Source organism: Elgaria multicarinata, chromosome 2, assembly GCF_023053635.1.
Source record: "Elgaria multicarinata webbii isolate HBS135686 ecotype San Diego chromosome 2, rElgMul1.1.pri, whole genome shotgun sequence".
Classification (NCBI taxonomy): domain Eukaryota; kingdom Metazoa; phylum Chordata; class Lepidosauria; order Squamata; family Anguidae; genus Elgaria; species Elgaria multicarinata.
Window position 1 is genome coordinate 33,246,912 of NC_086172.1, and position 23,984 is coordinate 33,270,895.

At 42.8% G+C, this 23,984-nt stretch overlaps 1 protein-coding gene across 1 annotated transcript in view; it reads left to right on the forward strand.

The window, feature by feature from the left end:
* The window catches only part of COL5A2 (collagen type V alpha 2 chain), a 161,618-nt gene that overhangs the window by 93,499 nt on the left and 44,135 nt on the right, over window positions 1-23,984 (forward strand). Inside the window, exons 12-22 of the mRNA XM_063116272.1 lie at window positions 1,029-1,082; window positions 7,022-7,075; window positions 7,213-7,266; window positions 8,348-8,392; window positions 12,564-12,617; window positions 12,983-13,027; window positions 15,968-16,021; window positions 19,992-20,090; window positions 22,421-22,465; window positions 22,557-22,655; window positions 23,577-23,630. Coding sequence (XP_062972342.1) covers window positions 1,029-1,082; window positions 7,022-7,075; window positions 7,213-7,266; window positions 8,348-8,392; window positions 12,564-12,617; window positions 12,983-13,027; window positions 15,968-16,021; window positions 19,992-20,090; window positions 22,421-22,465; window positions 22,557-22,655; window positions 23,577-23,630 — 657 coding nt within the window. The remainder of the gene's footprint in view (window positions 1-1,028; window positions 1,083-7,021; window positions 7,076-7,212; window positions 7,267-8,347; window positions 8,393-12,563; window positions 12,618-12,982; window positions 13,028-15,967; window positions 16,022-19,991; window positions 20,091-22,420; window positions 22,466-22,556; window positions 22,656-23,576; window positions 23,631-23,984) is intronic.

Genomic DNA, 23,984 nt, shown 5'->3' on the forward strand with positions numbered 1-23,984 from the left:
TTGGCGGCACTAACTTTGGCTTAAGGTGTCTTATGGGATGCATCTGCGGTTAAGGGTCTGAAATCATAGAACTAGCAGTATAGAGCGGCCTAAATCATGCAACTGGTGGCTCTCTTAGCGCAAGAGCTGATGGGATACAGGGCGGAGCATTCGGTGGAATCCGGAGCTCATGTAACTGCTTTGTGGTTAATGTGTGGTTAAGGTAGGAAACCGGGAACCGGACAGGGTTAACGGTGTCGTGTGTGAGCGTATGGCTTGTGGTTAGTGCTAACCACAGAGAAGCATGATTAAGCTAACCACAGAGCCCTCATTGGGCTCGTTCAGAGTCGTCTGCATGAGACTTCTTGTATTCGTGTATCAATCACTGCATTCCAGTAGAGTTTTCTATCCAAACTGACAGTAGAAACTTTGAGACATCCACAACCACGTGACGGACTCAAAGGACGAGAGAAATGCTTTGATTATTCAGGCCTTAGAGAGTTGCAAGATGGTGTTAGTGAACTACTTCTTTGTTCATTTATTATCAAATAGTTATGCTACGGTAAGCTACCATACATATACTGGTTAGCAATAGCCAACCTTTTAAAGGACTGCCACATCTTGGACTTGAGTGACAGCAAAATGTTCGAAAGAAAAATTAAGAGAGCCATATATGGATCTTTTATGATGTCACATTGAACTGTGGGTTGGATCCAACCTTCATGCTGACAGCCATCTGCTTCTGCAATGGGATGCAATGGGTCGCATGGTGAGACTTCTGCTCAGCAGTGGGACCAGTCATCTTCTCCTCCCACTGCAGCACCTCCTGCACACCCAAAACCTGCCTTCAGAGCAAATGTGGTGGTGGTGGTGGTGGTGGTGGGGCTTCAGGGATATGCAGAATGATGCCATTGGATACAACCCTATGTGAACTCCCTTATTAGGATATGTAATGACTGAAAAATAGATGATTTCTGTCTGTTAGCATGACAACTGAATAGTATAATAAATAGGAGAGTTTATGTCAACTTTATGTTTTCTCTTTTTAGGGTGAATCTGGCAGATCCGGACAGCCTGGAGAAATTGGATTCCCTGGATCTACAGTACGTTTGTTTGCATTTATTCTGAATAAATCAAACATTAAAAACCTGATGCCATAGAAATCAGAGACAAAATTCCTTCTACCATTTACTTGGCACCCACAAGTGTAGTTTTTTTTTTAAAAAAAATTAAGAGATTTGCATCTTGAAGCATTTAACAGTTACATAGAATATAATTGACATTCTCCTCAAACTCTTCTGGTGTTGAGAGTGTGCAAGATAGTTAGCCACTTGAAACTGTGTTGAGGATGGTAGTGGAGATATAAGGAGAGGAGAATAATGAAAAATCGTTTTCTTGATCTAAATGTACTTGTGAGCAAAATTAACAACTGGCGACCCAAGTTGGAAGGTGTGCATCCCAGCTGAGATCAAAAGATGCACCCAGCAAGTTCTCTGGGGGTTCCAATTGTGAAATAGAGGTATTGTCAAGATTCCAAGCTCTCCCACCAAAATGTGAGGGAACAGAGATTCACACTGGCTCCATTCAGAAGACACTTTAAACCATGGCTTTAACCATGGTGAATAAAGCAAAAAGCCTTATTTACTGTAGTTAAAGCCATGTATTAAGGTGTCTTCTGAACATGAACTGGCTTTCTGGCTTAACCACCATGGTTAAAGTCATGGTTTAAGGTGTCTTCTGAATGGGCCCTGTGCAATCCATAAAGTCTTTATTCAGTAGCATTAGTGAAGACTAGGAGCTGTCCTCTAAGCTTAATTAGACAAACAAAGCAAGCCAGTTGTCTATCTACTAAATAGATGGCTTCCATCTGTGCCTGACAAGCTTTACTGGACTGTTTCTTCAGGGAGGGTACTCTTGACTCAACTTCTTCCATGCAGTCTGGTGGACCTCCTCCACTCCGCTCCTCCCACTTAACCCTGCGGTGGACTCTGAGATCTGTCAATTCTGGTGCTCCCTCCCACTTTGACAAAGGCTGAGTTTCTAAGGGTGAGAGGGGGAAGATGGTCTCGGAAACTGGGCCACCTGTTCAGTAAGCTCCTAGAAACATCCCTCCTTCGCTTCTTGAGAGTCTCAGGGAATTTCTTCCCTTGCTCTCTATCTTGATTGAGCTTCTTTTAGCTCTGCCTTTGAGTCTGACTCAGAATCTGAAACCAAACCAGGGAGCCTGGGCCCCATCTTGACAGGTATATGCACATCATGATTCGCCGCTACATCAGCAATGAGTATGTATGTGGATAGTGTCATTATGTGGTATGGTCACTAGGTGACACTAGTTGTATCTTGTTTCTATATCATATATCTTATTTCTGTTCTTGTGTAAGATATATGATATAGTTATTATTTATTTATTTATTTATTTATTTATTTATTTATTTATTACATTTATATACCGCCCCATAGCCAAAGCTCTCGGTTTACAAAAATTAAAAACAGTGAACATTAAAAAGAAATATACAACATTTTAAAATACAAACAAACAGACAATATCCATTTAAAACCAACTATTCTGGGGTCAGTTAAAAAACTCAGCATATGCTGTTACACTTCCTGATTGGTGTGTCCTCTAAGCCTTCTATGAAAATATGGAGAGATGCTTATATGTCTGGATCAGGGAGCTCCTCAGAACGTTGCACACAGATAAAGAACTATCGCAGGCTGTATGCCCGCCTGGTGGTGTGCGTGCGTAATGAAGAACGAAGTAGATGGATGAGATGAGGGACTCTGATACTCCTATCAAGACAGATATCTGTAAAAGGGATTGAAGCCCTTTGTAAATTTTGGGATTACTTTTAAAACTAAAGCTATTAGCTTAATATAACAACAACAACAACAACAACCCCTACAGATCTGCTATGTTTCAAGGATCTGGGAAACACTGGTCATATGTTTTCCCAATCGTCATGCTGCTTCAAAATGATATTAAAAGCCTTTCTTATCATTGCATACTAAACTTGGCTAAAACAGATTTCATCCAGATTACAGAATCATTTGAAAACCCTGGGCACATCCATAGGAATTGCACTAGGAGGCTCACTCTTTTGAAGATCATAATGACTAATAACACATCTCAACCCGCTCCAAGTCCTTGTAAAAATAGCCTGGCCTTGTAAACGTTCAGGAAGTCTGAGAATTTGGCTGATTTTCTGCCTAGGGGAGAGGTGAATAGAAAAGTTAACAGGCTTTTAAAGTCATGATGTTTCAGTTTGACTGACTCCATTGATTGCTTTTCGGCCAGGATTGCATGGGGAGAGGGGTCACCTCTTTTTAAATGGGACCCTACTTCTCAGACCAGTGAAAGGCAATGTGTTCAACTCTGTGGGAAATTCACAGGCAATTACAGGACATTGTAGGAGCAGTGCTTTTCGCCAGCTGTCCAGCTACTTAACTTCCCACAATTCTTTCTTAACCTTCATATCACCGTCCACCTTTTCTTTAGAAGCTATTCAAAGTTATTTTTTTAATACAAAGATATGCAAAGAAATGTTATTTCTGTATTACATTGCATCTCAGCCTGAAATTAAGATTCGCCACAGAAACCTCAGGTCTGCATTGTAGTAATGCACTTTGGCTCCTACAAATGCCTCTGTTTATTGGCCCTTTCACTTAGCTGCCTCCTTTCCTTACTGCCTCTTCATACCATTTCTTTCCTCACTGAGAACTCCAATTCTCACCTCTACATACAGCCATCTACTATCCTTCTATGTAATTGGTAGTTGCAGATGAACTACTCACCATTTAGGTAGCATTTTTCAGTGCTTCACCATTCTGTCCTCATTTATCATAACATGATAAACTAATTTAAGCTGAGCATATTAATTTAGTTGTGGCTCTTATAGCCTATCCTTACTGCAAGGAGCTGGAGGGGGGAAGTTGAGGGAAATCCTATTTTCCCATTTTCTTCTTACAAATAATCCTGCGAAAGTGGTTAGGCTGGGAGACAGTAATTTATCCAAAGCTACAGAATGGGTTTCATGTCAGAGCTGGGATCTAAATTAGGGCTGTGGGGGAGAGAAATTTGCACTTTCAAATCAATACGTGTACCAAAACTCAGTTACTCTTCCAGGTTTGCACTTTGAACTTCTCGACGTCCCCACTCAAACTTTGAACAGCTGTCCTTTGAAGTTTGCCCTTGTCCAAATTTTACAATGGAATGAAAACAAAATGTACATATTTCAAAAAACTGCACATGAAAATTCATCTGATGAACACATGATGAAAAAAATATTTGTGGAAATAAAGTTAAAAATGCATTAAAATAGGAAAATTCCTTGGAAAAAAGGCAAAATTGCTTGAAAAATGCATGCATTAGGAGAAATTGGCAGTGTCTCGCCAGGGTTTTGGAGAAATAGGGATGAATGGACTCACCTCTGTCCATGCTGCCGGACACTCGCTGAACCCCCGCTGGCCACCCTCTCCTGCTTGTCGTATGTGAGCACCTTAGCTAGGGTGACCATATGAAAAGGAGGACAGGGCTCCTGTATTTTTAACAGTTGTATTAGAAAAGGGAATTCTAGGAGGTACCATTTGTATGCATGCAGCACCTGGTAAAATTCCCTCTTCATCACAACAGTTAAAGCTGCACGAACCCTGCCTTCTTTAGCTAGAGTGAACAGATACAAAAGAGGACAGGGCTCCTGCAGCTTGAAATATTGTAACAAAGAGGGAATTTCACCAGGTGCTGCATGCATACCATTGACACCTGCTGAAATTCCCTTTTCTATGCAACTGTTAAAGATACAGAAGCCCTGTCCTCCTTTGAATATGGTCACCCTTCCTTAGCAAGCTGCCAAAAATGGCAACTTGTTATTCTGCGTAAATGGTCACGTCTCTAATCTTGCATAAATTGTGTTTTTTACGCAAGCGACAAGATGCTTGAAAATTTAGGCCCCGCCCCTTTGCCTATAGCCCAAGTGAGCTTCTACAAAAATTGAATTTGGCCTTCAGTCTGAAAGAGTAGGTAGACCAGGCAGTTTAAACATGAGGCAGGAGCAGAGAAGGTGCATAAGGGCCAAGTACATACTTTTGAGGTATGTTTTACACCAATCTCCATCCTGGCAGTGCTTGTGTGCACACAGTTAGGCTCAAGGCTCTGGGCCATCTGCAGCCACCAAATGCATAAACTGTTTCTTTCTCTCTGCAGTCGGCATGACACGATTGTCGCTAAAGCAGTGGATGGCCCGATGCAACCCTGGAGAGTTTCTTAGCCTCCTCCCTCACCCTTATCCCTAGTCTCTGCATGGCTCCCTAAGCCTGTGAGACATTCAACCATATAACATGCTTTCATATATGAAAGAGGGAAAATAAAATCCTCCAATGAAGGCAATTGGCTTTGATCATTTGAACTAAAAGGTTGCAGAAGGAGAGGAGAGGGGCAGGTGGCAGTATGAACATAGGAAAGCAAAGATATTCTTATTCTTATTATAATATCCCACAATGGCATGTTAAAAGCATTTTTAAGGCAATATTTCTGATAGCTATGCTAATTTTAATTGAGAATACGATTTTGTGTTAGGCAATTTATAATATGAAATGAAAGAGCAGAGGAAGTCCTTTTTATTAGTGTGGAGGGCATCTTCACCTCTTTGACAGTGCCTTCGTTTGGTGCAAAGTGGCCAACTCAGAACAGAAGATGAATTGCTCTGTCATGTTAAAAAAAGAAAGAAAAAAAAAGTCCTCTCCTGGGTCTGCCGTCCTCAAAGTGATTTCCCACTAGGTTCGTTTAATTAAAGAACACACACTTATCTTTTTGACAAAGATAATGAAAAGCCTCTCCTCTCCTGTGTAAAAAGGTTTAGTGGGAGCTCTCTCTCTTTTTTTTTTTGCGCATGTAAAAAGACCGTCTTTAGATGCAGTCGTCATTGGAGCGGAACTGAAGCATGTGTGCACCTGGAAAGCCCTCTGGATCCCAGGCGATGTCCACAGCCAAAATATCTCAAAAAATACATTGGGTGGGGAGGAAGGATGGTGAAATCAATGCCATATGTGTTGTGTTCATGGATGTGCGGTAGGAACGCATATACTATAATTGGTCGGAACAAGGAGCACATCTCGATTATGGGCTGTTGATCTATCTTCCCTTCTTTAATGAATTCATTTGTTCACTGTGCTTTTAAACTGCCTAGTAACCTGAGTTCTCTGGGTGGTGTGCAATATGTTAAAAACATAAAAGTCAAAGAATGAAACAATATACTCCCTTATATAAAGTGAGGGATCATATAATGTGTGCGTGCGTGTGTGTGTGTGTGTGTGTGTGTGTGTGTGTGTGTGTGTATTTTATTACTGTAAGCTGCCTTGGAAGGTCTTCTGCCCTGAAAGGCAGCCAAGAAATGTTTAAAATAAATGTGTGTGTGTGTATTTGTACACACAGAGTAAATATTAGTGCTATATTCATTACAAGATGAATGTAAGACATGGGTTCTACAAGATCTGTGTGATTTTAACTAAGAGCATCATCACACGGGGGAAAATCACCTTTCCTTACTATTGCTTCTCCGCCCGCACATTTGTCCCTCATTACTTCCTCTTTCGAAAGAGGAAGTAAACAACGTGCACGTGGCCCATTCGGTGGGCTGTTTTGATCGCGCTGCTTCTCCTGCACACAACAGGAGATAGCGCAACTTCTGTCTCAAAAAATAATTTACTGGGGTGTTTTTTTGTGGTGGGAAGAAGGCTAGAAGGCACGGGAGGCACGCGGGAGATGTCGTGAGAGGGACCCGTGAAAATCCGTGAGTGCCCAGTAACGAGCATGCAATAAAACAGTTGTCTGATGATGCCCTAACACTCTGGGAGAAGGGTTGTAGCTCAGTGATAGAGTACATGCTTATTGTATAAAAAGTCTCATGTTCAGTCTCTGGCATCTCCAGGTGGGAATGGGAATGATCTCCTGCCTGACACCCCGGAGAGCCACTGAGCTAAATGGATTGATGGTATAAGGCAACTTCATATATCGCCTATATAATTGGGTTGTTTCCTGCTGTTTCAGGGTGCTCGAGGTTTCCCCGGTGCGCCTGGTCAGCCAGGTTTAAAGGGCCACAGGGTAAGTGTGAACAGGTCTGCTTTCCTATTCAATGAGTTCAACCTTTTTGGCTATGTTGATTTTAGAAAAAAAATCTATTACCCATTTTTCCTTCTTTGTTTGAATGTGTCTTCAAAATTGTTGCTTTTACGTCACAGGGACATAAAGGACTCGACGGCCCTAAAGGTGAAATTGGAGCCACGGGATCTAAGGTAATAGTTTGTCTTGGGTGTTACTGGGAAACTGTATCTTTCTCCTGTTAGAAATTTGGAATGACCAAAATTTCATGAATATGGCTATCAGCAGCTTTGAAGCAACAAAGCTGGTTCTGTCCATGTTATGTTCGGCCATCTCTCCTCTGCTTTATGTACAAGATGTGAAGGACATGGAAAAGAATCGGTTAGTCACCCAATGCTCCTCTCTCCATCTCTTGGGAAACAAGCAGGCGGCTCCTCCCTCTGACCCTCAGTTCTCTCCACAGCTCTCCCATCCAGCTTAGTTTTCTCCAATGAAGCACCATGGAACCAATCTTTCCATTTTCATGACTTGATATCAGAAATTAGTGTACAAGAGGAACTGTTGAAAAAAGAAAGAAAGAAGGAGGCATGTTTAATGTCTGGCCCAAATGCTACAGTTGGCACGTGGAAGCTTCTTGAAGTGGCCACCATGTAGCACTCATAACGAATGCCTGAAGGTGTTAGTCGTGTGAAACACCCCATGGTGTAAAAGAGTTTCCACACTTAATCCAGATATTCCTGGCAACAGTGTGGAAGAAACTTTCCAAACATTGGGGGAAGTTCAGAGGGTGGACTTCTCTACCTATGCCTTAAGGATGCCACACGGGGTGGTGCCATGTGGCTTTCATGTGGCAGTTGTGAAGTGTAGATCATTGGTCTGTAACAGGGGTGAGAAACCTCTGGCTTCCAGATGTTGCTGGATTCCAACTCCCATCATCACTGACCATAAGCTGGGCTGATGGGAGTTGGAGTCCTAATGACATTTGGAGGGCTACATATGCCCCACCCTGGTCTACAATATTTTCTTGAAATTATATTTTTAAAGGGAAAAAAGCAGACCAAAGGGCACTCCTTGACTGATTTGTAAGATGAGCTCTAGCACTTTTCAGCGGGTAAATCAGTCACAATTATCTCAATCTATCTTTCTGCATGAGCATTTCGTGTCCGTTTGAGAGGGAACCTCAGGCGGAGCTGTTTGCTGCTGTTGAAATTTAAATTCACAAGTTTGAATATGGTTTTATTTAGCATGTTGTCTGTATTTTCATTCAATTTATAGGGGGAAGTTGGTCCACCAGGTCAGATGGGTGCAACTGGCCCTTTGGTGAGTAACATTATTTACAGTTCCTATTTCTCCCTTCCCATCTTACTACTGCTGTCTGATGGCAAAGTGTAGTTCCAGTCTAATTGTTGAAGCAATATTTAATGTCTTAGCCCAATGGTGCTATCCTATGCATGATTACGCAAAGTTCCACTGAGTACCATGAAACTTACTCCCCAGTAAGTGTCCTTAGAATTGCAGCCTAAGACAGTGTGGTGTAGTGGCTAAAGCGTTGGACTGGAAGTCTGGAGATCCGGGTTCTAGTCCCCACTTGGCCATGGAAACCCATTGGGTGACGTTGGGACAGTCACAGACTCTCAAGCCCAACCTACCTCACAGGGTTGTTGTTGTGAGGATAAAAATGGAGGAGAGGAGGATTATGTACACCACCTTGGGTTCCTTGGAGGAAAAAAGGTGGGATATAAATGCAATCAATCAATCAATCAATAAAATAAAATAAAATAAATAAAATTCTGCAATAAATAGCAAACGCTGTGGAGCGCTATGTCACAAAATAAATCAATGAATCAAGAGCAACCCATAGGAAATCCTAATCAGGCTGTGTTATCACCAGTTTAGCCCTAAGACATTTACACCTGTGAAATAGCTCAGGCTGCAATCCTAACCACACTTACTGAGAGTAAGCCCCACTGAACATGCATAGGATTCTGTTGCATACATGTCATCATTCCAAAAGCGAAATTTCAGTGGGTTGGTTGGTTTCCCCCACTCCAACCCCTGCCGCCAAATTTTCCATTCCCCTTCCCCCCATTTCAGGCCTTGGAGAGAAAAAATGAAACAACAACAACAACAAAGAAACACATACTTTAGTTTTTTCACCTCTGGGGCTTTACATCCTAAGTATGGTTGGGGAATTTAATCCAGAAGTCTGGGGAGGATCAGTCTGGAATGTTATATAGAGCTGTTAGATATGGAAGAAAGAAGAAATTGTAGCAGTGCTGGGAAGGAAAGGGCAGCAACAACAGTCAAAGCCCTGTGTGCTAGATGTTGGGTAGGAAGAAGAAGATTGGAATTGGCCTTGGAAGCGGAAGGGGAAAGACTCAGTGGCTGAAGAGTCTTGAGTAGTGCAGTTCTTGGTGTATGAACCTTTTGAGTCACGCTTCTTACCCTTTCAAATTTGAACGTTTAACTATAAAATCTTTCAAAACAGAGAGGAGAAGCTAACACAAGGACAAGTGTTAACCCACCATATCAAAGCTATGCCTAGATTTGGCTTTGGCCTTTTTATCATGACTGCCAGAAGGAAAAAGCTGCCTGGAGTTTGAGTGCTTGCCTAGTCACATCCATTAATTGGGGCCCAGTTAAATTTTGGGTTGTCGGGCACTGCTCTAGTGATGTCATAGTTATAGGGACATATGGGGGGGAGTCCACACACCGTTCTGAAGGCGCCCCGAAGCCCCTTGAGGGTGCCCCGAAAACGGTCATGTAGCACATACCTTAATTGTCCCCAGAAGAGGCGGAGGAGGAGGCGTGTTTTGGCAGCGCAGACTGTGGGCAGGCTGCTCCTGGCTCCGTTTTCCTTTAGCCAGCAGGCCCTGTGAGAGCTACCAGCAGCGGGGCGGCGGCGGCGGCCCCTGCGCGGTCCCGGGGGCGTGGGAGGCGCCCTCCCCTTTCCTCGCCCGTCAGCTCTCTTCCCTCCCACGACCCAGCCCCGCTGCTGGTAGCTCTCGCAGGGCTGCTGGCTAAAGGAAAACGGAGCCAGCCTACAGTCTGCACTGCCAAAACACGCCTCCTCCTCCGCCTCTTCTGGGGACGATTAAGGTATGTGCTACACGACCGTTTTCCGGGCGCCCTCAAGGGGCTTCGGGGCACCTTCGGAACAGTGTGTGGACTCCCCCATGGTTATAGGGGCAACAGGTTTTCCATATAATGTGTGAAACAGCTGCATTAGGTCTCTAATGCCATGACACCACCGTTTCTGGCCAAGTAAGCTGGACGCAACTCTCCAGTCTCATATGGTGCCCACCAGAAGGTTGAGAAATATCCTGGATTTGTTGCATGTCTGGAGGACTATATAGATGGGAAGATGGTCAGACAATTTGTAGTTCAACAACGTGTGGGGGGCAGGATTAGTGTGACTATCATTTGCTTTAGTGCATCATGGTGGCCAGGTCTGGCCAAAAATTAGCTAACTCAGTAGTACAAGTCTGTTTTTAATCCAGTAACTTTAGAGATTCCAATCGAAGTTCTGATTCTCATGAATATCATTGCACTATCTTACAATGGAGTCAAGAATTTCATCACACACCAAACATCGATGTACGTTTTTGCATTTTCACCTTTTGAGTACTATTATTCTGCAGAAATACATATTGCTGTATATGTTTTCACCTTTGCACTTGACAAACCAGGGGGTTCCAATACAATTTGAAATTACATTTTGACATCTCTGTTACAGATAGCTGCTTTTCATTGCTCTCTTCTTCAACGTGTCTATAAAGAAATTCTAGAATAATGCAGGACTCAAAAACAAGCCATTTATTTGGTTTCGTTGAGAAATATTATTTCAATTAAATAATATTATTTCAATTAAAATAAGAATATTATTTCAATTAAAATGGAACAAGAACCTCAGGATAGGGTATAAATAAATCTCTCTTCCCCCCCCTTCCCTACTATGATTGCATATCTGAATGTATGGCTGCATCCTATTTACTTTTCATCTATTTAAAACTATTATTAGCATAGAGCAGGGGTGGGGAACCTTTCCCATAGGAAGAGTGATGTGACACTCAGGAAAGTCAATCGGGGGGTGCAGCTGATAGTGGGCAGAGGCAGAATTAGTGGTGGATGGAATTTGTAGCATTGCATGATTGCCTGGCACTTTCTCTTCGTGTGTGCCTCCCTATCATTTCTCTATCTCCTGGACACGTACATACACACACACACACACACACACACACACACACACGAAGACATAGTGATTTCCAGAGGGCTAGTCCAGAGTCCAAGGATGGCATTCTGTGTCTGAAGAGCTGGATGACAGGCACATGGAATTAGGTTCCAGTTAGGTTCCACCCCAAGCATAGAGTAGCAGATATTTACATTATCTCAGTTATTTATGATTTTATTTATTACATTTATATACCAACCCGTAGCCGAAGCGCTCTGGGCGGTTTACAAAAGTTAAAAACAGTGAACATTAAAAAGAAATATACAAAATTTTAAACCATAAAAAGCATAAAATACAAACAAAAACAGACAATATCCACTTAAAAATAACTATTCTGGGGTCAGTTAAAAAACCTCAGCATATGCTGTTAAATGCTGTTAAATGCCTGGGTGAGCATGTTGCTCATGCTAGTAACTCTTATAAACAGATTCAGCACCTGTAAACACATTCAAATCATCATGCCTGACCATGATTCCAGTGGGTATATTCCAAGGCAAGAGAAAGGGAAATTATTTTAGAGGGGAAATACGATCCTGTTTGATCAACAGTGCAATCCTACGCATATCCACTCAGAAGTAAGTCTCACTGAGTTCATTGGGACTTGCATCCAAGTTTAGGATTGCAACCATGTGACCATCATATGAAAGTCAAAGGAGGGTTTCATCTCAAATCAAGACCATTTCAAATGATAGGTACTCAGATAGCTTTTTGAAGTGATGATTTCATTTCCTTACATATAAAGTCAAGGCAATTTGTGAATGGCCACCTAGACTTAGATCCATTTTAATATTACAGTCATTAACAGCACAATCTTGTACATGTCTACTCAGATGTAAGTCCCATAGAGTACATGGGTATAGGATTGCAACCTAATAAAGTTATGATGTCTAGTGCTTGGAATTGTCTTGCCTTACCTCGATAAACTAATATATCTTGCTTAGGAACTGTATCTATCACGTTACCTGCTGTTTACTGTAATACTGATCACTCTCATGGCAGACAGATGCTATTTGTGTTGTAGCTAAAATGAACCCTTGTAAACACACACACAAACTTGGAAATGAAAAGTAACAAACATGGCATGTGTACCAGGAAAGGCATTTATCATCTAAAACAAATATGGGGAACATATGGCAAGAAAGAGAAAAAGCATTGCATTCTGTAGTTGGTGAAAGTTATAAATAGCATTTGATCTCTATTTCTCATTTAACTTTGGCCCTGCTATAATACTTTTTTTTCTTCCTGTTTCGTTGGCTGTAGGGTCCCCGAGGGATGGCAGGAGAAAGAGGACGTCTTGGGCCACAGGGTGCCCCGGTAAGTGCTTATATGTAGTGGAACAATCCAGACAGATGCAGTATAACTAGTTTATTCTTGCTATCTAAACATCTCCTGGTTTTGCTTTTCAGTTTAAATCTGCACACTTGTGAAAGGGCCCTTTTGCGCCAAGCACCTTCACAGCCTGAGAAGTTTGTTAATAACAAAGTTTGTTAATAGCCATCCAACCTCAGTACGCATAGGAGGATTACCAGCATAGCAGATTCAATCAACAGGCCACCTAATTTCAAGTTTCACCTAGTAGAAATTAGTAACAGTTTGGAAACAGCGATCCGTGTCGCTCCTTTAAGAAACAAAAGCAATTTCCATAACCTAACCTTGTTTTTATTATTATTTATATTTAGGGGGCTCGTGGTTCTCACGGTATGCCAGGGAAGCCAGGTCCGATGGTAAGTGCCTCCACCAATAAGCTTCCTTTGTTTTGTTCCCAGTTATTTGTTGTTCATTTGTTGTTCATGTCAGCAAGATGAACTTCAAACATTTCCAATTTGTAGTGTTGTCACTGAATCATTTGTCATGACTGTGCTCTGGAAGATAAGCTTCCTGGTTTTGCTTCCAGTGAAGGCGGTGGGTGCCACACATGGTGCAGATAGCAGGAGTTCATGGTGTGTCTAGCAGTGGTGTGGAGGAGCCAGGGCTCATAGGGCATGAAGTGCTGGCACTTCACCAGCGTGTGCAATCACTGCGAATTGCGTGCAAAGGATTCGGAAGTTTTCCATCTTATAATCTGCTTTTACTGTGAAGTACTCCCATGCATCCTGCTTGAATTGTGCTTCCTAGCCAAAAGAAGCATTATATTTTAGTACCCCTTTAAGAGCGAATCGTTTGTTGTTCTCCGAGTGGCCACTGGGGGTGCAGGAGGATGATTTGATATTTTTAAACGTCAAATTAAACAAATGCTTACATCTGCGTAAGTTTTAAAGATAAAGACATCAAAATCGGCACAGTAATAGATATTAAGGGAGGCTTTCAGCGTACCAAATTTGAATCAGATTGGGGTCACCATCTCTTCTTCAGAAGTCACACCCATTGATTTTTGCCATTCCGTAGTGAAGTAGTTCTCCTTCCCCATCTTGAAGTTTTTCTGCACCTCCGCAACAGAGGGGTACACATTTGACTATGCAGGTTTGGTACAGTTAACAGAGAAGGACAGTTATCATGAAGGTTCACTGAACCCGCAACCAGCAAAGGATGTGGCCAGCGCATGCATTGACACTTGGCAGGCAGAACCCCGTTCCCTCTGTCAATGCGTGTGAGGTGTTCACACAAATACTCCTGCCGGCTCCGATGCATTCTTATATTCCCACAGAGCAAGCATGTGTACGGCTGAATATTAAGAATGCTTGATGCTTGTACTAAGATTCAAGTTTGAATTCCCACATTAACGAGAAATCCATTCGGATGATCAAAGAACATGTGGAGAGGATAAAGTGTCTAGGCCATGTAGGGGGCATGCATGTTTCCCCGGTCCCAACTTCTTCATATCTCAAGGAATATGAACCATTCATTATTAGGTTTCTGATCACAAGGATTCTAAGTTCATTCAGCCAAATGCACTTAGGATCCCCTTCAGATCTTGCCATTCAGCGTAAAGCAGGAGTTAAGGGCAGGACTGTGTGTGAATGATGCAGTGTTGGCTCCAGCCTGAGAAGATTCAAATTGGTATTAGTATGTATGTATGTATGATGAGCTGATGCAGTGATGCTTTAAATAAAACCCAATACAAGGTCAAAGGCCAATTTATATCCTCGTAATTAATAGTTTCTTTGAACAGATCGTTCTTTCTTCCTGAGATTGTCAGGAGACGTGTCATTGGTATGAGGCATGATTTTATAGCATGCGTGTAACTTGTCCTTCAAGAGGGTGCCAAGCCAGCAAAAGGCAACGAACAGGAAATCACTGGAGAGTGGTGGATATTTTGTAGCGGTAGTGAATGTTTATGGCCGCTGTCTGCAGCTTTCCCAAAGTTGTCAAGACGCTCTAGCTCTTCAGCATAGCCAAAGAAACAAAAACCGGCAGTCCTATGGAAATACATGACAAAGAAATGTCCCCCTATTTTTCTGTGAGACAAACTACTATTGTCTCACTGTGACATTTATTATTAGCCAGATGTACTCTGTACAATACTGCTATTCAAACAAAATCTAGGCAGCTTAGGGCCAGTTTACGTATGTATCGGTGTCCCTTGATTTTGCCATGAGCATTAGAATATGTCCCAATGTACAGTGTTATATCTGAGCCGCCCGCTGTCCTGCCTCCCTACACCTACTATTCACAGTGGCAGGAAAACTCTTAATGGGCATCATGAAGAAGGCTTCCCCCTTGCTCTGACTGGGACCGTGGGGGGACAAAGAGTTAAAGCAGGGTTGGGCAATGTGTGGCCTATGAGATATTGGTGGACTCCACTGGCTCTGTTGGTCAGGGGTCATGGGAGTCGTAGTCCACCGACCTCTGGAAGACCACATGTTCCCCATCCCTACATTAAAGCCTCTCATAGCATGGTCCCCCCCAAAATCAATACAGCCCCCACCCAAAGTCCTGTCGAGTTTGCCCCATAAATAAGTCATCAGCTGCATGGAACGCCTGGGAAATTTCCCCCTCCCCTCACTTTTTAACATTTGCTTAACATCCAACCTCTTTAATGAACACAAAAGCTTGTCCACGTTTTGGTAACTTTTTATTTGGCCCTAGCAAAGTTATCATCCTGCTGTGACTTTTGGATTTTCTGTAGCCTAGCCATATTGACATTGATCAGGTTGGATTTACTTCAAGGGGAACTCACTTCACTTCCATTGAAGCTTCATTTTCTCCAGAGCAAGTGAATATTCATTGAAAGCGTCCCTCTAATCTTTTCAAAACTCTAGACCAGCCTTCCGCAACCTTCTACCCTCTAGATGTGTTGGGCTACAACTTCCATAATTCCCAGTCCACACACCAGGAGGGTACCAGGTTGGGGGAAAGCTGAACTGGGTTGTAGTTTGCTTCTCTTGGAGGACATATCAGGAATTGCTCTTTCCTTGTGCAAAGTATTTCTTGTGAAAACTGAACCCCTTGTGAACACAGATCCCTGTGCTGCTTTGAATTGGGAACTACATGATGATGAATCAGTCATATCCCATCACAGTGCTATATATCAGTAAAATATTGTAAAAATCTGATCATCCCTTTTCCATAGGGAAGGAACGTGTGAGCATGGAATTGGCTATTCCTGTATGCTGCAACTTTAAGTTGACTTCTAAATTCCAAATGCCTGTTTCCCCAACTTCTGAATGTTTAGTAGGGGTTGCAATAATACTTGCTCACTTATGCTCACTGTCTCCTTGTTGTAGGGTCCCCTTGGTATATCCGGTTCACCAGGTTTTCCAGGCATACCTGGCATGAAGGTAAGTCAGGCTTTTGTTTGATGGTTCTAGTGAATTATTTCTCCCTACATATTACACACTCTGAAAGTTCTAGCAGTGATGTTATTTAGCTGGGCAGCTCTGGTTGTAGCATCCCTTAGGAAACTCAAACAGCTGGAAATGCAATTTATTTTAATGGGAGTTGGCAATGCAACCTGAGGTCCTCTGCCACGGAATAATAAGCTGCAGAAAAAGCTAAACAGACAGAATTCTTACTCATTTACATGGTGTCATAGAGAAGTCCTGTTCTCATGGGAAGTTGATGATAGTTTCTCTCCTCCCATGTTCAACATTTAAAAACAAACTATAACAGAGGTCATTTGGCTCGAAGAATTAGAAGGCTAACACAACCCAGTGCTAACACTAGAGGGGCATTCATTTTAACAATTTTGCATCCAGTTTCTTCTTCTTTTTACTTCCTTGTTTTACCTCAGTACGAAGTACAATCAGATTGTTCCTGCCACCCCACCTCACCGTGGTTATTTTTTTCTAAATTTTGTTTTTTTAAAAAACCTTTTGTATAATTAAGAATCTTTCTTAAATCTCTATAGAAAAGGAGAGAGGGATTCTTTATAGTCCAAGGGCGCATCTATGACTAAGTGGGATAAGGGCACCAGGAAGAGCTTCTACCAGGGTCCAACAGGGGGCTGTCTATAAGCACCTTAAGTCCTGGGGTGGCTGCGTGGTGGCGCTTCAATGATTGTACAATGCAGCAGCCACCTCACAGCCATCGTGGGGCTTTCCCACAAGGTTGCAAGGGGGAAAAAAGTCAGGGACTTACCCTCACTTTTTTCTCCGGAGTGAGGTGAGCACGCCGCATCTGTCGTTTATCCTTGCTCCAGAGTTGCAGTAGAGGCGTGGCCAGGCAGATGGCGAACCCTGATTGGTTGCTGTCTACCTGGGTAGGGGGCGGGCCCGGCTGCTGGAAACTCTGTGCTTTTGCTGCTCCCTCTGGATTAGCCGCCGCCACTCCCGATGCAGCAAAAGCGCAGGGTTTTACTTATCAGGGCGGCAACACGCCATCGTATTGGCATCCCCCAGTCCAATGGGGTTTTCAATGGGGTTTATCCAGGAAAACTTCCCAGTGGGTTGTGTGCCCCAATTTGCATATCAGTAGGCTCAATCAGCTTGTGTGTGGGCCTCCACTTCGTCCATTGTGCCTTTTGCTCCAAATTAGGGATAGATGGACTCGCCGTATCCTGAATCAGATTGTCACATATCGCCAAGCTGTCCCCCTCCCGGGCCCACTGGCTGAGCCTCTGTGTGCACTTGGACCTGCTTGCTGAGAGGCCACATGGCTGACAAATGGGTCTGGCACTAACCTGTCCCCAAAGTGAGCAGCCATTTTGGGTGGAAGGGGCCATTTACGCAACATTATAGGTGAGGGAAGGCACAGGGAGTGCATTGGACTCCCAGACCCAATCAGGCACTTGCGGCATCCCTCCACCAAATTCTTGTTTTCTTTGAATGCCCGTTACTGCTAAAGAAAGCATTTTCTCCCCTCCTTGTTGGGCCTATGTCACGTCATGGAGTCTTTATGGGGTGTAATTTAAGGAACATGTTTGCAATGGAGGTTTTTAGTCATTCCTGCTCTTATCCATGACTATGATAGCACATTAGCACTGCAGTGTAACTCTGTTTCCCTGTTCTGTGCACAACCAGGCTACGGATGTATTATGTCCAGTGGAGGCTAGTGGCTCTGATTTCTGTGGGGCTGTGAATCCCTTCTGGGGTTCAGTCAGAACCAGCCGGAAATCTGAAGGAGCTATCCACGCTGTTGAACCTGTTTTGAGGCTATGTTCAGCACTTTGGGCAGCTCCTTTAGAGTTCTGCCTGAAGCCCAGAGTGTACTCACAGCCCCCACTGATTATTTCCCCTGCACTGCCAAGTGGAGTTTTGGGTTGCCAGGGAATTTAAAAATATAACTTTTGAGGATTTAAAGGTATAGCTTTCTTCTGGTTTGCAACCTGGCAGCTCTAATAAGGTTTGGAGATTCTTCAGGTGGATCTAAGACAAATGCTCACTTGGTCCTTGAGAGCTCCATATGGGAAAAGCCAGTGTGGTGTAGTGGTTAGAGTGTTATGATCCGGGTTCTAGTCCCCACTTGGTCATGGAAACCCACTGGGTGGCTTTGGGCCAGCCACAGACTCTCAGCCCAACCTACCTCACAGGGTTGTTGTTGTGAGGATAAAATGGAGAGGAGGAGGATTATGTATGCCACCTTGGGTTCCTTGGAGGAAAAAAATTGGGATATAAATTAAATAAATAAATAAGAAGGTTCTTAGATAGGGATGTGCTGCTCTGTCTACCCTGTGTTCTTGTTTTTCCACCACTAAACTTGTGTCATCCTGATTCCATACAGGTCCTCTGCCCTGGACACACATTCGTATCTATTTTTGTACACGTTTTTCAAATATATGCCCTTTTTTTACACACATTTTTCAAATGTATGCAGGGTTTTCTTTGTGCAGACGTCCACTGACTAAAATGCGTTTGTGCGCATTTTGGAAATGTACGTAGCATTCTTTGTGTGTTTTTCAAACGCACGCATGTGAACGAACGCAGCTTTTGTCTCATTAACGCTATTGCAAGATTGGACATCTATGCATTTCCAGCTGCGAATTGTATTTGGCTCCATGTTTGGTTCCAGAAGGACGGAATTGAGTAAATCCATTAGAGAGAGGGAGGGAGGGAGAGAGAGAGAGAGAGAGAGAAACCCTTCATGGAATAAATTTCTCACTCATCCCTATTCTTAGACTTCTCATTAGGCTCCTCTACTTTGGTGCTAGTATAAAGCATCCTTTCTTCTATCACTCCTTCCCTATAGTATATGAGTGACAGGGAAGATATCCTGAAGTAGCTGTGTGGGGTGATGAAGGATGAGCTGCTGAACTAGTCTCTGCCCTGAAGTCTTTAAAGCCTCTGCAGAGCAAACATCTGGCAACATCTGGCCTCAGAGAAAAACAGTATGAGGACTAATAAGTCTAGCAGATGTTATATATTGCATTTACAGCTGGCAATTCTCACTAAACAATAACCTAACATTAACCAATGCAGTAATGTAAGGGATTAAATAATAATCCCCTTTAACGCTTGGGAAATAAAACCAGTCCAAGGAAACAGTCAAATGGAAGGAAAGACAAGGAAAAGAAAGAGGTTTCTGGATTATGATTATGATTATTATATGAGGCAAGTTCCTCAGTTTTATAAACCAATCGAATGATACAAAATTCCACTAAGGTCACATCAGACATATATGATGTACTTCCTGCTATTTTACATATTAGTTGCATATAATTGGCATGATTTGAATATTTTTAATAAATGTGGTAGATACACCACCAGTAGTTTATCGATTATGCTGAGTCTCATATGTTGAACTCACCCTATGTAGAAAATGTAATGAGATTTTCTATTAAAAATAAAAATGTAGCTACAAAGCAACAATCCAATACAATTCAAAATTGAGAAACCGATGAGTGAACGTGTATAGCACGTGGTAGACATGAAGCCCAGAGACTGGATAGAGGAATGGATGGAATCTCGATATGATCCAGTGACAGGGCGCAAGACATTTCGTGGCCTGAAGTGAAAGACAAGATTCCCCTCAGTGTTCCACCTACAGAAACCAACCGGACTCAGTTGAATGTTACTTCAACATGGTGATGGCACAGAATTCTCTACTGCACCTGAGGGCAGCAGGCTACCTTGGGGGACTCAGGGCCAGCTGCTGCCACCCCCATTGCATCATCCACTGCCTGAGGTAGCTGCTTCACTCTACCTAATGGTAGGGCCTGCCTCATCCAGCAATAATCTTTGCAGTTTAGTTACAGAGGCATCAATAGTAGAACCCATTAAAAGAAAAAGAAAAGAAGTTCAATTGGTGGGAGCCTTAATAAACAATGCATTTCCTTCTAATATGTGATGTATTTCTTCCCATGTGAAACTTCAGGGGGAAGCTGGTCCAACAGGTGCACGTGGTCCAGAAGGCCCACAGGGACAACGAGGGGAAACAGGCCTACAGGGTCCAGCAGGATTATCTGGCCTTCCAGTAAGTTCATCAGACTTGCATATATTAAGGATGTGAGCCACACATGCTTAACAACATGAGAGGCCTGATTCCAGCTGAAGTGGTATTACTTCAAGAATAGAGGTGGGCCTCACATTACTGAATGTTACACCCAGACAAAAAGAAGAAGACAGACAGATAGACCGAAAGAGAATTCCTTCACTAAACAAACAAATGCAAAAAGCCCAGCGTGTCAACAAGAAGTTTTCTGGCTGTCAGCAAGAACCTTTGTTTCCGATATCTTGTTTTCCATCTCAAGAGATTTGTTTGTGTCTTATGTGGTTGCATTCAGTCATATTAATTCCTGCCTGTAGTTTGAAGTGGTACAACCCAGATGCACATTTACCAATTCAGGAAGAACCAGACCATAATTTATCTGATGTACTATTGAATACATATTATGTAGGTTACTCCAGAGTAAACGGCATGTAGTCTCAGATGCCCAAATGACTGTACAGATTTCCCTAAAGGTGTTATTAAAAAGGAAAGTACTTTCTTCATTTTGTCTTTGTGGCTAGAAATAATTGCTCATTAGATCCTGAACGTATTAATACAGTCTCCTCAGACACTTGTGTAATTGCCTCGTTGAAATTGTTTATGTAGACATTATGTAGGCCTATGTATGTTTTTTGGGGATTAACACATAGTATCCACTAGTGGTGCTGTGTTCCCATTGATACCATTGCAAAAGCAGGACCCACCGCTTGTGCAACGGGTATTTAGCTCTTCATAAAGCAAGCCCCCAAATGAGCAGAAATGCTCATTTCCAGATTGGGATAAGTCATTGTGGAGGTCTGTTATGTGAGCTCCACTGACTTCTTCCATTCTGGAAATGAGTATTTCTGCTCATTTTCAGCTCCTATCTGAAGTGCTAAATCTACGTTGTGCTTGGGCAGCGTTGGATAGTACTCTAAAAAAGCCCGCCGTGTCTTCCAGTTAATTGAAATTGTTGTGCCCAATCCACTTTTACTGTAATAATGTTCAGAGGGGGAGCCATGTTAGTTTGTGTTGCAACAAAAACAACCAAGAGTCTTGCGGCAGCTTAAAGGCTAACAGGTTTATTGTGGCATCACCTTTCACACTCTAGTCCATGGGATCTCCAGACTTTTAGGGTCAGTGGGCACCTTTGGAACTTGTCGTGGGCAGTCTCAGAAACGTCTGCCGTGGGGACAGGGTGGTGCATTCGCAAAATGTCTGCCATGGTGGGCAGAGGAAAATTGTGATGAGACTAAAAGAAAAGTAATTTGCCCAAGACCCTAAGGACAAGGCAAAGGTGGGTCCTGTCCCCAAAATATAAGAAAAATCTTTTAAATCCAGTCTTCTCCTCCAGCACCCATGTCCAAGAACATAAACTGATGAGGCCCAGAGATAAATAACTTGCCTGAGGAACTGAGTACAAGGTAGAGGTGGGTCTGAACACAAATGCCAAATCACATTTGCCTTCACAAAGCATGACAAAATGTCTACAGGAGGTAACCTGGTGATGCTCAGAGAATCACGTACCCACATACTCCACAAACCCAAGGAAGGATCATGCAAAATTACACATGCACACAGGTAAAACACATGCCATGCCATGCTGAAACAAACAAATAATCTCAAAGAAACAAAGAGAGGCCCCCATCCTCTAAGCACCCCAGATGCTCCCTACCACCCCCAGCATAGCTTTTAATTTCTCTGGGTATCCTTCAAAATGAAACAATGACCCTGTTCTGATGACACACTAAGATACGGTGATTAAGTATTTTGAGCTAAACGTTATGGCTTAGCGTGTCATGTGGTGGCTACATAACCACGGTTTAATCACGCTCACTAGCCCTTTGCTGCAAAAGGGCTAGTGGCTTAACCACGGCTTAGTGTTTTGTCTGAATAGGCCTGCTGAGTTGCAGCCACCCACCATTTTTATTTTCTAAGCATATCTCTGGAGACGAGAGGCATTTTTTGAAATAAAGATGGCACTAGGCTGGTCTTTTCCTTTGCAGCATACTAGCTTCCCAGTTTTGTTTTGTTAATCATATATAAAATATAATAAAAACCAGGATACTTTCTTTGTATGGCTTAAAGGTAGGTGTTTATGATATACAGATGGCCCATGACCATAAAGTATTAGCCCATTCCCAACTGCCTTTGATTTTATTTAAAGCTGCCAGTGTCTGTTCAATGTAAGGAATACTCCAATCTCCAATGTTCAGAGATGTAATTTCTTGGTAACTAACTACTGAACTTTTGCATGTTTTGCCCTTTCTGTCATTGAAAGAAAGTGCACTTGTATAATGAAACTTATCATAGTTATGTGTATTATGCTGTTTTAGGGTGCTGTTGGTACAGATGGTTCCACAGGTACTAAAGGGCCATCGGTAAGTAATTGACTCAAACAAACAAGTACTCCTTTTAAGAATGTGTCTTCTGCTCTGTGCATGTTGTCAAACATATATATTTGTCTTGTAGGGATCTCCAGGTACTTCAGGTCCACCTGGTTCGCCCGGTCCACTTGGTTCTCCAGGACCACAAGGCAGCACAGGTCCACCTGGCATCCGAGGACAAATGGTAATGATGTCATCGTCACACTGGAAAGAGTACAGATTAGCTTCTAGAGGACATTAACGTTTGTCATGCCAGTGCAGTGTACAAAATCAGTGAGGAAAACGTAGAGGCAACTACTGATTCTTGTTATTCTTAGGTGTATTCCTGTCAGGGCTGAGCCATCGGCAGCAGTCAGTGAGGAGCTTGAAACCAGAAACCAAATGTTATGCTAGGGCATGGGTGGGCAACTTTGGGGCGGGTCCAGAGGTCAGTTTTGAATCCCTTGTAAAAGAGTCAAATTAGCTTGTTTATGGGCCATGCGTTGCCCATCCGTGTGCTGGGGAGTCAGATCTGAGGGACTAAGCCAGGAGACACAGCTGAAGAATGCACTGAAATCCACCAGCGCCACGAAGACTATTGTTTCTCAGGCAAAGTTCAAAGAGGAAGCCTCTTATAGCCCTTCCTGTTTGAGAGGGCCTGGACGGGTGAAGCCAAAGCCTTTGTGTGCTGTGGTTCACCAGCTGGGGGCAGCTACACTCAGAGGATCTAATATTCCAGATGGCTCTTGTCAGTTCTTTGTTCTTTGGGCTCTTTTTTAGGGATTGCTTATAGCAGCCCAAATTCTGTGCTGAAACAGCAGCTTGTTTACTTTGGGGGACCTCACCCCACAGAATGTCTGAGATATATTTGCTAGAGCGTTAAACAGCATAAAAGCTGTGAATTGGATCTCAGCCTTAAACTGGAAAACTTTAGATACACCATGAAATTCCTACAGCAGTGCTTCAGCTGCAATGTTTTTGTCACTGTGCCCTTAAGAATAGCTTGCGTACAGAGCATCTCAGCAGATACAAAGTATAATAATTCACAGCTGTCCTTGTACTTCTTATCAGGTTTGGCAAATCCTGCATCATCGATCATTGTTTTAATGGATGATATGTATTTCAGGGAGACCCTGGTGTTCCAGGATTCAAAGGAGAAGCAGGTCCCAAAGGTGAACCTGTAAGTCTTGAAAATACAATATTCAGAAACCGTACTTCAAATTTGTTTTTTTTCTTCAAAACAGCATATTTCCTTTTCTTTGTTTCGTCATATTCGTTTCCATCTCTTAACATGCCACTGGAGCCTTTATGACTTTGTTTCACAGTCTTTTTTAAATGGTTCTTCCCCTCACCTTCTTTTCATTGATTTTATCTTAAAACAAAGAAATGCAAAAAAAATTGGTTTTAAGGAAACAATATTAAACATGATCTTGAAAACTTTTTGGCTTTAAGGATTCCTCTCTGCTTAAGGGGATGCTTGCAAGATTTAAAACAGCCTTTCTCAACCTGAGGCGCTCCAGATGTGTTGGACTAC